Source organism: Nycticebus coucang, chromosome 8, assembly GCF_027406575.1.
Source record: "Nycticebus coucang isolate mNycCou1 chromosome 8, mNycCou1.pri, whole genome shotgun sequence".
Taxonomy (NCBI): Eukaryota; Metazoa; Chordata; class Mammalia; order Primates; family Lorisidae; genus Nycticebus; species Nycticebus coucang.
The window spans coordinates 97,984,017-98,000,882 of NC_069787.1; the positions used below are offsets into that span (position 1 = coordinate 97,984,017).

General features: G+C 40.5%; 1 protein-coding gene across 12 annotated transcripts in view; it reads right to left on the reverse strand.

Annotated features, from left to right (window-relative positions):
* Positions 1-16,866, reverse strand: part of PBRM1 (polybromo 1) — a 159,820-nt gene that overhangs the window by 16,362 nt on the left and 126,592 nt on the right. For 7 of the 12 annotated variants that reach the window (XM_053600122.1, XM_053600125.1, XM_053600124.1 and 4 more), the window contains 4 exons: positions 6,703-6,886; positions 5,649-5,859; positions 4,783-4,984; positions 671-835 (listed from right to left, as the gene is read on the reverse strand). In XM_053600122.1, the coding sequence (XP_053456097.1) occupies positions 671-835; positions 4,783-4,984; positions 5,649-5,859; positions 6,703-6,886 (762 nt within the window). The remainder of the gene's footprint in view (positions 1-670; positions 836-4,782; positions 4,985-5,648; positions 5,860-6,702; positions 6,887-16,866) is intronic. The other 5 variants (XM_053600130.1, XM_053600129.1, XM_053600127.1 and 2 more) reach the window with 1 other exon arrangement.

Sequence of the window (16,866 nt, forward strand, 5' to 3'; positions counted from 1 at the left end):
TCAGATTTGCTATGGCTACCAGAACCAGAGACAACACACACAAGCAAACCACATTCATCATGTTTTTTTTTAAATATGTGACTGGGATACTAACAGAAAATGCAGTTTAATGTAATTAAATAGAAAAGCATTACAGAGTGGGCACAATGAATTGAATAAAGACTTTGTATTCTATTTAGCAGTCATGCACACTGGTAACCAAGAAAGGATTTACAATTCATTGTCAAAAAGTCCTTTGAAATGGTCAGTCTTTTAAGGATGGCTGCAGCAGAACAAGGCAAACTGAATACTGGAATGAGAGGGGAAAATCCATAACCCTAAAGACTGGTTTTGTGTTTCCTCTAGAAGAGAATCAGGGTCTATTTAATGCTTTCTGCTGTATCACTCTATGAAGAATAATCTGGGGTGGAGAACATCGCCAGACCATGCCCACAGCCAGGGGAGAGCTGTTCCCTACCAGTTCCCAGGGTTGGGCCCATGGCCCATTTCTAGTGCAGAGAGGAAGCACTGCCCATATGGGAAAGGTAATATAGGACGACATGGATGACTTCAGACTCTGAATCTGTCATGAGAAAAGGCTACAGATTGTGGCCTACTTCTCATTGGAGAAAAAAAAAAAATGAAGGAATTTCTTAAAGTGGAAAAAAATGGTCTTAGCTCCTGTTTTTACCTGCAACAGGTGTCAACTGCTGATTGAGCATCCCCATTGGTGTTGGTGGTGGCACCACCCCCATGAGAGCCCCCACAGGGGTGCCTGCTCGGGGAGAAGCACTCGGCTGCTGTTGCTGTGCTGCTCGCTCTCTCTCCTGCTGCTCAGCAACTTTAGCTGCCCGCTCTGTAAAGGCATTTCAGATTTTCAATTCTGTTTTTAACCCAGGAATTCAAAATACCATCCATTGCATTCAACAGGACTAGTAAAAACACAGGCAACAGTTCTGTCTCTATGGAAGGAACAGTAGATGACTAGTCTCAACACAGGAGAAGTCGGGCCGATTTCACTTGGTAACCTAGAGTCCAGCTTTCCTATCCCATCTTGAGAACTGCTCTGCAAAGATTTCAAGAATGTTAAGACTGCAACACACATTCAGAAAGCACAGGTTTTATTTAAACACGTCACCAGCATAACCACCATGGTTAATCTCATGAGGCACCCTGAAGATGAGAAGCGCTACCATTATTCTAGTATTAATAGCATTATAGATTATTTATAATTTCAACATGAAGCAATTCCATGGCCCATTATAATTTTTTGGTATAATTGTTACTTACTATATTTCCTGCTTCTTTGTACCCAATTGTACTAAGATTTGAGGACTCAACATTAGTGTCATGGGGTTTAGCAGCTGAAGAAAATTAACTCTGTAAGGGAAAAGTAGCTTACTGCCTCCTCCGTAAGGTTTTAGAGAAAGTAAACACTAATTTCTACATTCTAAGGAAGCAAAGAGGTCATGTTTAATAAATCCCAAGGAAAAAAATGCATCATACTCCAGGCTACAATCATCAGGAAATTATAGATAAACATATGTAGCAGTGGACAATGTCCTAAAGAACCAGGTTACTACAGCTGAGCAGTTCAAAACTGACCACAAATCATCCCAAATCAGCGAAAATTCCAGAATCCACTCTTATTTCATCCGAAATGCATGAAGGACATTTGCTTGGTAGTTTTGGGTTACAGAACACCCTGCTACTCCTTACCCCCCTACTCCCTTGGGCTACCCTGCCTGAAGCCCCAAAGCAAGCAGACTCAATGATGACATTCCCAGTCTTTTGGGGAACTAGCAGGCTGGATCTTTCTGAACAACTCTAGAAACACTGTATTCCCTAAGTTCCCACCATATAGGGTTTCTTCTGCTTCATCATTCATAAAAGAGGAAATCCCCCCACTCTTCACATGGGCAAATGGAGGCTGGAAGACAGGCAGTGACTTGTTTTAGGACACAGACAGAAGCAGCAAACTGTGGCCCTGACTCCTTATATGACACTCTTAACAGCCACACATGAACCCTCCAACAGGAATTCAAGACTATCAGTGATTTGAGGAGGGGGAAAATAGTTTGAGGTCACATGGCTTTAAAAAGAATCAAGAAGTAACAGTTCCAGTCCTCCTTTAGTGTTAAGAGTATGAAAGTTAAGCAAGTCAAAGGCCCCTTGGCTGTGACAGAATTGTATACAAAGACTTATCATCATTCACTAACACTGTTCCACTTTATAGTCTCTTTGTGAGGGACAAAGGCCATTTGAACAACCTGTTTCCTTGAGTTAGCAGTAAAAAAACTGATGGAAGTAGACTTCCACCTTAAATTCTAGTATTTTTACTACACAAATGACACAATAAAATGGGAGAGCAAAAAAGTGAAATTGAAAAATTCAACTCAATGGATTGAATATTGCACTGACTACCTGTTGGTCCTTTCTGGGAGAAACCCAGTAAGGTTGTCTTGGAAAAAAGAATTCTTTTTTGCAGTTGTGGCTGGGGCCAGGCTTGTACCTGCCAGCCCTGGTATACGGGGCCAGCGCCCTACTACTTGAGCCACAGGTGCCGCCCAGAAAAAAGAACTTTTAAACACTAAGCCTCCAAACCCCAAACTTTGGGTTTTGAATTTAATGAGTGAAAACACCAAGATTTCAGATATTATATCTCAGGCAGATGCTATTGAGTCACATAACTTCCCCTCAACTGGATTTTCACTGAATTTCTGAGTCTCCTTTAGATTTGGGAAAATTTCCTGGAAGCCATCATTATCTCTCTCACTCTTCAGCCCTGCTCCAGTGTTTTGTTTTGTTTTTTTTTTCGAGACAGAGTCTCACTTTCTCGCCCTCTGTAGAGTGTCATGGCATCATTAGCTCACAGCAACCTCAAACTCTTAGGCTCAAGCGATTTTCTTGCCTTAGCCTCCCAAGTAGCTGGGACTACAGGCGCCTGCCACAAAGTCTGGCTATTTTTAGAGACAAAGTCTCGCTCTGGCTCAGGCTGTTATCAAAAACCTGTGAACTCAGGCAATCCACCCGCCTTGGCCTCCCAGAGTGCTAGGATTACAGGCGTGAGCCACCACACCCAGCCCCTGCTCCAACATCTCCAGGTAACTCTCTCCTGTTCAGACCCTAAATAACCAGCCACCCAGTACTGTTTGCCTTAGAACAGGCTTTACATAGTGTTAGCTTAATTTCTAACACTCCTCCAACTAGTGTATTTGTTTTTAACTTTCACTAAGGTCAGAAACAGCACAGCTCCCCAAAGTTCTAGGTTCTTGTGGAATTGACTAGGGTTTTTCAAAGAATGTTCTGCAAAATATTAGTTTTTCAGGATATGAATAGGCATTACACAAATATGTGGTTAATTTCAGAAAATGCCAGATAATAAAAAAAAGTAAGCTCTTTTATTAGTAGAGTGCTGTGGCATCATCACAGCTCATAGCAACCTCAACCTCTCAGGCTCAAGCAATCTTTTTGTCTCAGCCTCCCAAGTAGCTGGAACTACAGGTGCCCATGATGGCCCTAGTATTTTTTCTATTTTTAGTAGAGACAGGATCTCACTCTTGCTTAAGCTGATCAAAAAGCCAAGATCTTTACTGTAGATTTTAAAAGTCTTTAAGCATAGGAATATGAACCATATGTTTCCAACAGAGTTTGGAATGCTTCTGAAACTGGTTTTGCCACAAAATGTTTTTTGGCTGAGCATCTTGCAAAATTAGGGTTCTGTGTGGAAGATCCTTAGAAGAGCTTGTCAGATAATTTTATAATATAAGCAATCAATTCTAACAAATGAGAGAAATAAAACTTTTTTTTTTTAAAGGAAGGTTTCTTTGAAGACTTCATGAACTAATAAAGGGGGCAGCCTTAATAATTAATCTGTGTTTACTGGAAAATAATGGGTTTATATCCAGCCAAGAAATGTTAATGGTTGACCACTATACAGTGAAGAGCTCTAAACTGACAAAATGATCAATATATAACATTCCAAATGGAAAATATATAGATCTAAGGACAATAGTCCCACCTAATCTAATGTTTACTACTCATTTCTTTATTAAAGATGTGCCTAACACTAAACACCACCAACAAAACTCCTAAAATCTTTCTGAAGTATTTGTCCCTAAATGGCTAAGAACTGCCAAATCTCTCAATGATAGCTCACGGCCCAAAGTAATTTAATTATAGAGTAAAAGAAAAAGAAATACATTTGAGCTGTACTAAAGAGACTCCAAGGGCCTTAACAGTAGCTATAAATAGAGACATAGCATAGGCCAGGACTGGCCTAGGATACTACTTTAGCAAAGCCTCAGCCTGGAATTTAAATATATGGTTCACTGTCAGCCTTTCTTCCTCCCTCTCTCCCCCCTTAAAAAAAAACAACAAACATGGTTTATCAAAGGCTTACCAGAAGAACACTGATTTTAAAAGACCCCTTTCAGATGAATTTTAATTAAAATTATATTTAGCATCACTATATAATCATTCCCTAGCTCAAGGGACATGTGCTTATAGGGTTCATTGAAAAAACAAATCATGCAATTTTAAACAGCAAAATATTTGTTTGAAAAATCTGGGGTTGGGGGAAAACCACACTGGGATCAGAGGCCAAGTGAGGGGTAGCGCTCTGCTTAGTCAGGACAAGGCTGGCATCTAAACTGCTTTTGGGTGCCATGTGGAACAGTACCCAACACAAAGTTCACATGGCAAGTGTAGGAACAAGAGAGTAAAACCTGTTTAGGCACATGCATTCCTGAAAACACCCCTTTGCTTAGAAAGTTGAGACAGTTGTGCCTAGTCTCTATTTACCTTCATATTCTGCCTTCTTGGCTGTCTCAAGGTTTCTCCACTCTGTCCCCACCAGTCGGCTGAGCTCCCCGAAAGAGTAGTCTGGGTGCTGGGCCTTAATCACAGCTCTCATCTCACTGCTAAACAGGATGTAGCCACTCATGTTGATTTTCCGTTTGGAGCCTTCTTTCTTTGCACTGCCTTTGGCAGACTTTGGGGTAGACTGTAAGATAGAAAGCTCTTATGGTACATCAGAACACTGCATTTGGTTAACTGCTTAAAAATTTTGGAAGCCAGGAACACATGATTTAATAGGTACTATTTTATAGACATATTTAGTGTATAGCTGGCCATTTTCTTGGTCAAAACACAGCTCTTCCTTGTTTCTTACCAAGTAAAAAATAAATGAAAATTTCACTGAATTCCATGACTGCAATCTGTAATGGTGACCTCACAATTAAGTCTTGACACAATTCTAAACAAGAAAAAAAATACTAACAGGAATCATCCTCAACCAAAAAATGAGGTCCTAAAGAAGGAGAAATTAAAAAGATATAGGCAATAAAAGCTCCTTATTGTTTTTCTTCAGTATGAAGCAGGGAGAGTCTTGTAACTAAGCCTGTACTACAAATAGCTATCTATAAAATTCAAGAAGATATTAGATTTTAAACTATTAATGGCATTAATATAATGGCATAATTAATTATTGACATGATACAGAATTTTTTTCTGTCAATTAAAAATAAATATAGGGCACTGAGGAAGAAAAAAAAAATCTGTTCCTTCCTGCAGAATTCTAGGGTAAAGCTCCCAAATAGAGGGGCTGAATGGCTCTTCGGTTTGAGTCTGCTGCAAACCAAGGTGTAACAGGAACTTGTCACCTTCACCTGTGGAGGTGTGTAGGGCATAAGGTCCAGCTCACTGGCCAGGGGAGTCTGAAGCTGAGGTAGAGAAGGAGGTTCAATGACCTCACTGTCTTCTTCTCCCATCTCTTCAATATCATCATCTCCACCTTCTAACTCAGCAAATTTAGCTTCTAGCAACTGGATCTTCTTTTCTAATAAAGGTGAGGGCTCCTTCTGAGGAATGATTGGTTTTCTGAAAGTGACATCAAAAAATTAAAATTACCTTTCAGGATTAGTCAGAAAGCAGTGTTCTATCTTCAGTGTATAGAAGTGACTTCCTGCAATCTTCAATGTATACTCTAAGGGTAGCAAGGGAAAGATTCTAAATGTGTATTTATGAAGTCACTTCCACTTAGAGATGCTTGCTTTTAGGATTCTGCCGAATATTCACAAAATTACTAGGTCCAAAATTGGGATCTAGTTGCAGAGAAAAGAGTTTTCATAATCTGTGGAATTGAGAAATCTCCAAAAGAGTGTAAACCAGAAGCAAGTATTTCTGCTTTTGATTTATAATTACTGGAATCTAAGCTAAGGACACTGTTAGAGTAGTTACTAGGTCTCCTCAGCAGATTATGTAGCTTTTCTTTTAATCTGTAACTGAATTAATATTTTTTATTTGAAATTCATATTCATCCAGTTGAAGATGAAATAAAGAAAACAACACTAAACTTTACTTTTTTCTTTTTTGAGATAAGGTCTTACTCTGTCACTAGGGCCAGAGCACAGTATGCAGTATGTCATCATAGCTCACCGCAACTTTGAATTCCTGGGCTCAAACAATTTTGTCTCAGCCTCCCAAGTAGTTGGGACTACGGGCATGTGCCACCATACCTGGCTCATATTTCTAGTTTTTGTAGAGATGGGGTCTTGCTCTTGCTCAGGCTGGTCTTGAACTCCTGGTCTCAACCAGTCCTGTTGCCTCAGCCTCCCAAAGAGCTAGGATTACAGGTATGAGCCACTGCATCCAGTCCTGGACTACGCTACTTTGATATCAGTTAGCTGAAGTGTTTTCTTCCTTAGTTTTTTAAAGATTTACCTGAAATAGTAAATTTCATCATCTACCACTTTAGCAGAGAGTGAAAATCTCTTCAGTCCCTTGAATTTCTTCATCTGTTTGTCACTCTCATTGTAGCGGCTCTCACAAAGCAGAATATCATTTTCTGGTATTTCAGTTGGTCTGCAGGAGAGGAAGTCCTTGAATGATAACACCGCACACTTTCCTGGAAGGGAAAATTGGGGATTGGGGGAGAAATTAAAGGAGTAAATTGTGGTCATAGTAATTGTGGCCGGCGCCCTACTCCTTGAGCCACAGGCGCCATCCGAATTTTACTAGTTTTGAATTAATGTACTTATGTGATTCAAAATTAAAAAGATACAAAGGGGTATATATTGGCATAAGGATGCGACAATATATAGATCACTGCTATACAGAACTGAAAGTCTAGAAATGAATCCATACAATGGGGTTTTTATGGGCAACTGATTTTTTGAAAAGGGTTCCAAGACAATTCAATGGGGAAAAACAATAGTTTCTTCAACAGCTGGTACTAGGACAACTGGATTTTCACATGCAAAATAATGAAGTTGAACTTCCACCTTTTACCATATACATAAATTAGTTCTAAGTGGACCAAAGACCTAAATGTGAAAGGTATAACTAGAAAATTCTTAGAAGAGGGCAGTGCCTGTGGCTCAGTGGGTAGGGCGCCGGCCCCATGTACTGAGGGTGGTGGGTTCAAACCCGGCCCCAGCCAAACTGCAACAAAAGGTGTTGTGGTGGGCACCTATGGTCCCAGCTATTGGGGAGGCTGAGGCAAGAGAATCGCCTAAGCCCAGGAACTGGAGGTTGCTGTGAGCTATTACGTCACGGCACTCTGCCAAGGGTGATAAAGTAAGACTCTTGTCTCTACAAAAAAAAAAGAAAATTGTTATAAGAAAACCTAGAGGTAAATCTTCATGACCGTGGATTAGGCAATGATTTCTTAGATATGACACCAGAAGCAAACGCAACCAAAAGAAATAAACTAGACTTTATCAAAATTAAAAAAAATTTTTGTACCCTAAAGCATACTATAAAGAAAGTGGGGCCAGGCATGGTGACTCACACCTATAATCCTAGCACTCTGGAAGGATGAGGCAGGTGGATCACCTGAGCTCACAGGTTTGAGACCAGCCTGAGCCAGAGTGAGTCTTCATCTCTAAAAATAGCCAGACGTTGTGGCAGGCGCCTGTAGTCCCAGCTACTTGGGAGGCTAGGGCAAGAGGATCACTTAAGCCTAAGAGTTTGAGGTTGCTGTGAGCTATGATGCCACAGCACCCTACCGAGGGTGACAAAGTGAGCCTCTGTCTCAAAAAATAAAAATAAAAATAAAAATAAAAAAGAAAGTGAAAAGAAAACCCATGAAAGAAAGTATCTGTGAAACATGTATCTAGTAAGAGTCTAAAATATATAAAGAACTTCTAGGCTCAGCGCCCGTAGCTCAGTGAGTAGGGTGTCAGCCACATACACGGAGGCTGGAGGGTTCAAGCCTGGCCCAGGCCTGCTAAAGAACAGTGACAACTGCAACCAAAAAATAGCTGGGCACTGTGGCAGGCGACTGTGGTCCCAGGTACTTGGGGGGCTGGGGCAGGAGAATCGCTTGGGCTCAAGAGTTTGACGTTGCTGGGAGCTGTGATGCCACAGCACTCTACTGAGGCCAACATCGTGAGACTCTGTCTCAAAAAAAAAAAAAAGAAAAAAAGAACTTCTACAATTCAATGATGAGACAAATAACCCAATTAAAAAATGAGCAAAGGATTTGAACAGGAATTTCTCTGTGAAGATATATATATAAACGGCCAATAAGTACACAAAACCATGCTCAACATCATTAATCATTAGGGAACTACAAATCAAAACCACAATGAGATACTACTTCATACCCACTATTATTAAAAAAAAAAAAAAAGGAAAATAAATGTTGACAAGGATGAAGAGAAATTAGAATCCTTATATATCACTGTTAGGACTACTAAAATTGTGCAACAGCTATGGAAAATAGTTTGACAGTTCCTTCAACAATTTAAACACAGAGCAATATGACCCAGCAATTCTACTTCAAGTGACATATTCAAAGAATTGGAATCAGAGGCTCAAACAGATATTTGTACACCAATGATCATACTGATAGTATTCACAACAACTTAAATGTAAAAGCAACCTAAATGCTCATCAACATATAAATGGATGAACAAAATGGGATATACATACAATGGGATATTATTCAGCACATGCTACAATGTGGATGAAACTTGAAAACAATGCTAAGTGAAATAAGCCAGACACAAAACAACAACTATTACATAATTCCATTTGTATACAGGACCCAGACAAAATTCATAGAAAGTAGAACAGATTACTAAGGGGTGGGGGAAGGAGAAAGGGGAAAATGAAGAGTTACTGTTTAATATGATAGAGTTTCTATTTGGGATAATAAAAAAGTTCTAAAAATGGATAGTCGTAATAGTTGTACAGTATTATCAATGGACTAAAAGCCAATGAATTGTAACTGTACATAATGATTAAATTGATGAATTTTATGTTAAATATATTTTAACACAATAAAAAATTCCCACAAGGCCTTGCGCGGCGGCTCACACCTGTAATCCTAGCACTCTGGGAGGCCAAGGCAGTTGTATTGTCTGAGCTCACAGGTTTGAGATCAGCCTGAGCCAGAGTGAGACCTCACCTCTAAAATTAGCCAGGACAGGGGGCGGTGCCTACATACAACAGGCTGGAGGTTTAGAACCTGGCCAGGGCCAGCTAAAACAACAATGGCAACCGCAACAATAAAATAGCCAGGGGTTGTGGCGGGCGCCTGTAGTCCCAGTTGCTTGGGAGGCTGAAGCAAGAGAATCACTTAAGCCCAAGAGTTTGAGGTTGCTGTGAGCTGTGATGTCATAGCACTCTACCCAGGGTGACAGCTTGAGACTCTGTGTCAAAAAAACCCCAAAAACAGCCAGATGGCTTGGCACCTATAACACAGTGGTTATGGCACCAGCCACATGCACAGAGGCTGGTGGGTTCAAATCTGGCCCGGACCAGCTAAACAACCATGACAACTGCAACAAAAATACAGTCAAGCGTTATGGTGGATGCCTATAGCCCCAGCTACATGGGAGGCTGAGGCAAGAGAATCACTTAAGCCCAAGAATTGGAGGTTGCTGTGAGCTGTTGATGTCACGGCACTTTACCAAGGGCGACATAGTGAGACTCTGTCTCAAGATAAATAAATAAATAAATAAATAAATAAATAAATAAATAAAATAAAAACAGCTGGGCTTTGTGGCAGGTTCCTGTAGTCCTAGCTACTTGGGAGGCTGAGGCAAGAGAATCACTGGAGCCCAAGAGTTGGAGGCTGCTGTGAGCTGTTATGCCCTCTACCAAAGGCGACAAAGTGAGACTCTGTATCCAAAAACAACAACAACAACAACAAAATTCCCATAAATAGTAGCATATCACTTATACTGCTTGCATCTAAATTTTGTCACAAAATAATGTATGTTTAAAATCACTGCTTGTGTTAACATACCAGATTTATTTAACTAGTTGCCTAATGAGGGCTATTTAGGTTGTTTCCAAATTTTTGGAAGCTAAACAATGTTGTAATAAACAATTTTAGATACATACGTATACATCAATTTGCATGGTCAGTGGCAGAACTGATTTTGGAAAAAAGTTTACACAAGTGAATACTTCTGAAGTATAAATTTCTAAAGGTACAAAAGCTGGGGCAAAGGAATGTACACTTTAGTTTTTATAGGTATTATCAAATTAACTTACCTTTGAGGTTGTGCTAATTCACAGGCTACCATGAAGTAAGTAGGTGAATACTGATTTCATATACGCTGGTCAACCAGCATAAAATATCTTTTGGATCTTTGATAATTTGACAGGTAATCTCAAACAAAGTGGGGGGATTTCTGTAATGGCTGAGATTGGATATATTTTCATTTGTTTAAGAACTACTGGTAGGCTGAGCACAGTGGCTTATGCATGTAATCCTAGCACTCTGGGAGGCTGAGGCAGATGAATTGCTTGACCTCAGAAGTTCAAGACCAGCCTGAACAAGAGGAAGACCCCATCTCTACTAAACAAACAAACAAACGAAAAAATTATTCAAGTGTTGTGGCAGGTACCTGTACCCCTAGCTACTTGGGAAGCTGAGGCAGGAGGATCACCTGAGCCCAAAAGTTTGAGACTGCTGTGAGCTGTGATGACAGCAGTGCACTCAACCCCAGGGCAACAGAGTGAGACTGTCTCAACAAACAAAACAGTAAGAACCAATGGTAATTTTTTTGCTCTTTCTTCTTAACCTTTGCTCATGTTCCTACTGAATGTTGATCTATTTCTAATTGTTTAGTTTATAGGAACTCTTCATACATGAGGGAAATTACCTTTTTTTTTTTTCCCCTGAGACAATCTCACTTTGTCACCCTCAGTAGTGTGCCCTGGTGTCATAGCTCATAGCAACCTCAAACTCCTGGGCTCAAGTGATTCTCTTGCCTCAGCCACCGGAGTAACTGGGACTACAGGCGCTCACTACAATGCCTGGCTATTTTTAGAGATGGAGTCTTGCTCTAGTTCAGGCTGGTCTCAAACCCAAGAGCTCAGGTAGGCAATGCACCTGCCTTGGTCTCCCAGAGTGCTAGGATTACAGGTGTGAGCCACCATGCCCAGACTGGGAAATTACATCTTTGTCTATGATATACACTGCAAATATTTCCCCAAGGTTGTCATTTGTCTTTGCTTCTGCCAATTTGGGTCATGCAGATAGTTCGCGTTTTTATATAGTTGAATTTATCAATCTTTTTTCGTATATGTTTTGGGTTTGATGTCAGAAATTAAAAAAATTTCTTTCCCATCATTTCATTTGGTATCTTTTTTGCTTCATCCTATGTTCATGTAAATCTATAATTCAGCTGGGAATTTATCGTGAAGAGTGAGATATGGCTACAATTTTGTTTTTCTAAAATAGCTATCCATTTCCAAATAGCATTTAGAGAAAAATATGCTTTTCCTCACTTATTTGGCATGCCACCTGTATCATGTATTAAATTATACTTTAATCTATGGCTAAATTTCTTTCTTTCTTTCTTTTTTTTTTTTTTTGAGACAGACCTTCAAGCTGTCACCCTGGGTAGAATGCTGTGGCGTCACAGCTCACAGCAACCTCCAACTCCTGGTCTTAAGCGATTTTCTTGCCTCAGCCTCCGAAGTAGCTGGGACTATGGGCACCCGCCACAATGCCCCACTATTTTTTAGTTGTAGTTGTCACTGTTATTTGGCAGGCCTGGGTTGGATTTGAACCCGCAAGCTATGACCTTAGCTGCTGAAGCTACAGGACGCTAAGCCTCTACTGCTAAATTTTCTATATTGTTCAATTATTGTGTTTACTCACATACCATAAAAATGGTTTTTATGGTAAAAATGTTAATTAAATATAATAATTATAATTCAATATCTGGTTAGGAAAGACCCCTTTTCACTATGCTTTTCAGAATTTTTATGATTTTTATTTTGCTTCTTTTTTGATAAGATTTTAAAAATCAGTTTACTTAGTTTCAACTTCCTCATAAGAAAATTCTTCTAATGGTCTACCTGTTTGATCACATTAAAGATTAATTTAGGCAAAAGGACATCTTTTGACATCAAGACTTATCTAACTTCAAGGTAAGATTTTCAATTTGTTCAAGGAATCCCTCAAAAGCATTTAAAAACTTTCTTCATACAGATGTGGCACATACCTCATTAAATTTTATCCAAGGTATTTTATCTTATTACTGAACCTTTTAAGATAACAGATTTGTTGCTCATTTTATACTCAATACTTCTCTTTTGTTTGCCACGGTTTCCTGGTTGATTCTCTTGAATTTTCATCTCCTTATTTTCCCTATTTTAGACTTCTGTTTCTTACTTTTTTTTAATTAATTTTTTTAATCAAATCATAGCTGTGCACATTAATGCAATCATGGGGCACCATACACTGGCTTTATATACCATCCGACATATCCTCACCACACTGGTCAACATAGCCCTCCTGGCATTTTCCTAGTCACCGTGCCGAGATACTTACATTCTACACCCAGCAAGTCTCACATGTACCCTTGTAAGATGCACCGCAGGTGTGGTCCCACCAACCACCCCCACTCCACCCTTTTTACCCCCCCCCCAGTCTTTTTCCTCCCTCCCCATATTTCTAGGCTACAATTGATTCTCTTGCCTCAGCCTCCCAAGTAGCTGGGACTACACGCACCCGCTACAATGCCCTGCTATTTTGGGGTTGTAGTTGTCATTGTTGTTTGGTAGGCCCAGGCTGGATTTGAACCTGCTAGCTCTGGTGTATGTGCCTGGTGCCCTAGCCACTGAGCTACGGGTGCTGAGCCTAATATGTGCATTTTCTTTTTGGTTTTATCTCAAGATGCAGTAAACATATGTCTTATTGTATGCCTGTTGTCCTGCCTAATATTACTGGTACCTCCTTACACTCGCCCAGATGCCTATAAACTAACTTGTTAGTTCTAGTGGGCCTAGGCTAAGACAGAAAGGTATCAGGCCTAGGCTATAATGGAAAAATACCAGTTAACTCCTGGCAAATTTCCGGACTGCAAGCTTTCAAAAAAAGCTGAAATAAGTCTAGTTCACTCCCAAGATAGATGGGAAAGTACTAAATAATTTCTTGCTTCTAGTTCACTCCAAATTTCTTGCTTGGCTAACTCCCTGGGAAACAGACCAGTAGGTACCAACTGTTCCTGGAGTGACTTTTAAACAATAACAAGTGGGGAAAGTACTAAAACTAAGATTTAGACAGGGAAAGTACTGAAACTAAGATGTACAGGGGGAAAATATTAAAACAAAGATGTATAACGTATGACTAACCGCAAAATCCTTGCTTCTATACAATGCTTGCTTGCTACCCTACCCGGATGCACCTGGACAGCCTGTGTACCAACCAGGATGTAGATCAAGCCTTAAAAACTCAACCCCTTAAACACTTGGGGCTGCTCTCAGAAACTCCATGTTGGGACACTGAGGCAGTCGCTGGCTAGCTCTTCAATAAAAGGACTCCTCTTTAAATTTAACTTGTTTGGCAGTGTGGTCTTTGTGGAACTCCTGGGCACAACAAAGTAAAGTGAGAAAATGTAGGTTTTAGTTCTGGCCCACCCCATAGGCAGTAACTTCACCTTATTGAAAATATCAGCATCTTTCTTACAGGGTCATGTTGAGAATCAAATTATATCTTAGATATCAAACTGGTATATAAATTGTAGAATGCAATACACTCTAATAGGTGTCTTTAGAAAGGAATTAATACAAATCATGTCAGTGAGAATGGAGGAGTAGAGAATTCCAAGGGTCATTTTTTTCACAGAAATACTGGAAAAAAACTAGGAAAAACTATCAGAATCAACTTTATCAAAACTCTGGAAAATAGTCAAAGGTTTACAATTAACGAAGCTCATTTTTAAAAGAAGTGACTGAAACTTGGCAGCTTGGTGGCATTTTTAATTCATCCTTACCCTTCCCCTAGCCCCCTTTCTGTCTCAGCTGCAGTCTTGAAGATGGCAGCCTGCATTCCTAGTGTGAGTTTTTGGTGCTGGAGAGAGCAGAGCAGTCCTTGTGCTTAAAAAATTGTGGTTATCAGGGTGGCGCCTGTGGCTCAGTGAATAGGGCGCCAGCCCCATATACTGAGGGTGGCGGGTTCGAATTCGGCCCCAGCCAAACTGCAACAAAAAAATAGCCAGGTGTTGTGGCAGGCGCCTATAGTCCCAGCTACTCAGGAGGCTGAGGCAAGAGAATCGCCTAAGCCCAAGAGCTGGAGGTTGCTGTGAGCTGTGACACTATGGTACCCTACCGAGGGCAACAAACTAAGACTGTCTTCTAAAAAAGAAAACAAACAAACAAAAAAACCCAACAAACTGTGGTTATCTGTTTTGATCTGTTGGGTGGCTTCCTGCAGACTAACACAAGGTGCCTGCCTTTATTTTACCTACCTTGGAATTCTTTCAGGGAGGAGTAGTTGAAGTATAATTATTTTGTTGAAAGCATTTTGTCTTAGCCTGCTTGTGCTGCTATAACAGAATAAGTAACTTACAATGAAGAAAAATTTATTTTCTCACAGACTAAGTAACTTACAATGAAGAAAAATTACAGACTAAGTAACTTACAATTTCTCACAGTTCTACAGGCTGAGAAGTCTAAGATCAAGGTGATAGTATCTAGTAAAGGCCTTCTTTGCTGCATTATCACATGGCAGAAGGCAGAAGGGCATGACTGCAAGAGAGAGCAAACCCACTTAACAGGAGCCCTGAGTTAACTGGGCCAGAAGAAACACAATAGCTGAAAACTTAATCCACAGTGCAACAGTGTTAGAAGGTGGGGACTTTTGGAGATATTTGGCAGCACCCTCATACACCCCACCCCCAAACATTAAAGTAATAAAATAGCGTAAGTATAAAAATACTCTTTTAATACTTTGTTTTTGAGACACAGTCTCACTATGTTGCCTCGGTAGAGCGCTGTGGTGTCACAGTTCACAGCAACTTCAAACTCTTGGGCTTAAACAATTCTCTTGCCTCAGCCTACCAAGTAGCTAGGACTACAGGCACCCATCACAATGCATGGCTGTTTTTTTTCTTTTTTGGTTGTAGCTGTCATTGTTGTTTTTAGCAGTCCCAGGCTGGGTTCGAACCTGCCAGCCCTGGTGTATGCGGCCAGTGCCCTAGCCAATGAGCTATGAGTGCTGAGGCCTTCGCCCCCATATTTTTTTTTGGGGGGGGGGACAGAATCTCACTCTATTGCCCAGGTTGGAGTGCAGTGGTCCAATCATAGCTCATTACAACTTCAAACTCCTAGGCTTAAGCAATTATTCTGTCTCAGCCTGTCAAGTAGCTAGGACTACAATATGTGCCTCCATAACTGGCTAATTTTTATTTATTTATTTATTTTGGATAGAGATGGGATCTTGCTATGTTACCCAGGCTGGTCTCCTAACTCCTTGGTGCAAGTGATCCTCCTTTGTTGGCCTCCCAAAGTGCTAGGATTATAGGTGTGTGCCACCCAGTCTAAGTTATCTTTTTTTTTGAGACATAGTCCCATTATGTCGCCCTCAGTAGAGTACCGTGGCGTTGCAGCTCACAGCAACCTCAAACTCTTGGGCTTAAGTCATTCTCTTGCCTCAGTCTCCCAAGTAGCTGGGACTACAAGCGCCCACCACAATGCCCAGCTATTTTTTTGTTGCAGTTGTTTAGCTGGCCCGGGCTGGGCTTGAACCCACCACCCTTGGTGTATGTGGCTGGTGCTGTAACCACTGTGGTACAGGCACCCTACTCCTTTGAGCCACAGGTGCTGCCCCCTAAATTATCTTTTAATCTGCAAATTTCTTTTTGGTTGTGAACACGATGGCTTCTTTAAAACCATGAGCAATCAATGTAAAGCTTATGACTAGTAATCTTTTAGAAAACCATGAGCAATCAATGTAAAGCTTATGACTAGTAATCTTTTAGAAAACCATTCTAAAAGATGTAAGGAAGAGCTGGCATAAGTAAGCTACAGAGTTAATTCAGGGCCAGAAGAAACACAGTAGCTGCAAATAATCCTGGTATGTGATGCATACAATTAGATCTAATAAAGAAAACACTACCCTAAACACTTGGTATACTTGACAGAACAGAAATCGAAACAGGAGTCTGGAATGCAGGACAATAACATTACAAGGGTTAAGAGTCCAACAGAGATTATAAATCTTTTGACTGGTTTGTTTCTTACCTTATTCGTACAACATATTCTCCATACAGCAGCCATAGTGATTCCTCTAATGCATGTTTCAGCTCATACCACTGTTCTGCTCAACCCCTTCCAGGACTTCCCATCTACTCTGTCTATAGAACCTACCATGATCAGATGTCCACCTCAGAGGGCTCATCCCCTATCACATTCCCCTGTCCTGCCTTAACCACTCTTCTTCTTCTTCTTCTTTTTTTTTTTGAGACAGAATCTCACTCTGATGCCCTTGGTAGTGTGCTGTGGCATCACAGCTCACAGCAACCTCAAACTCTTGAGCTCAAGTAATCCTTTTGCTTCAGCCGCCAGAGTAGCTGGGACTACAGACTCCCACTACAATGCCCAGCTATTTTTAGAGTTGGGCATTTTTAGAGTTTT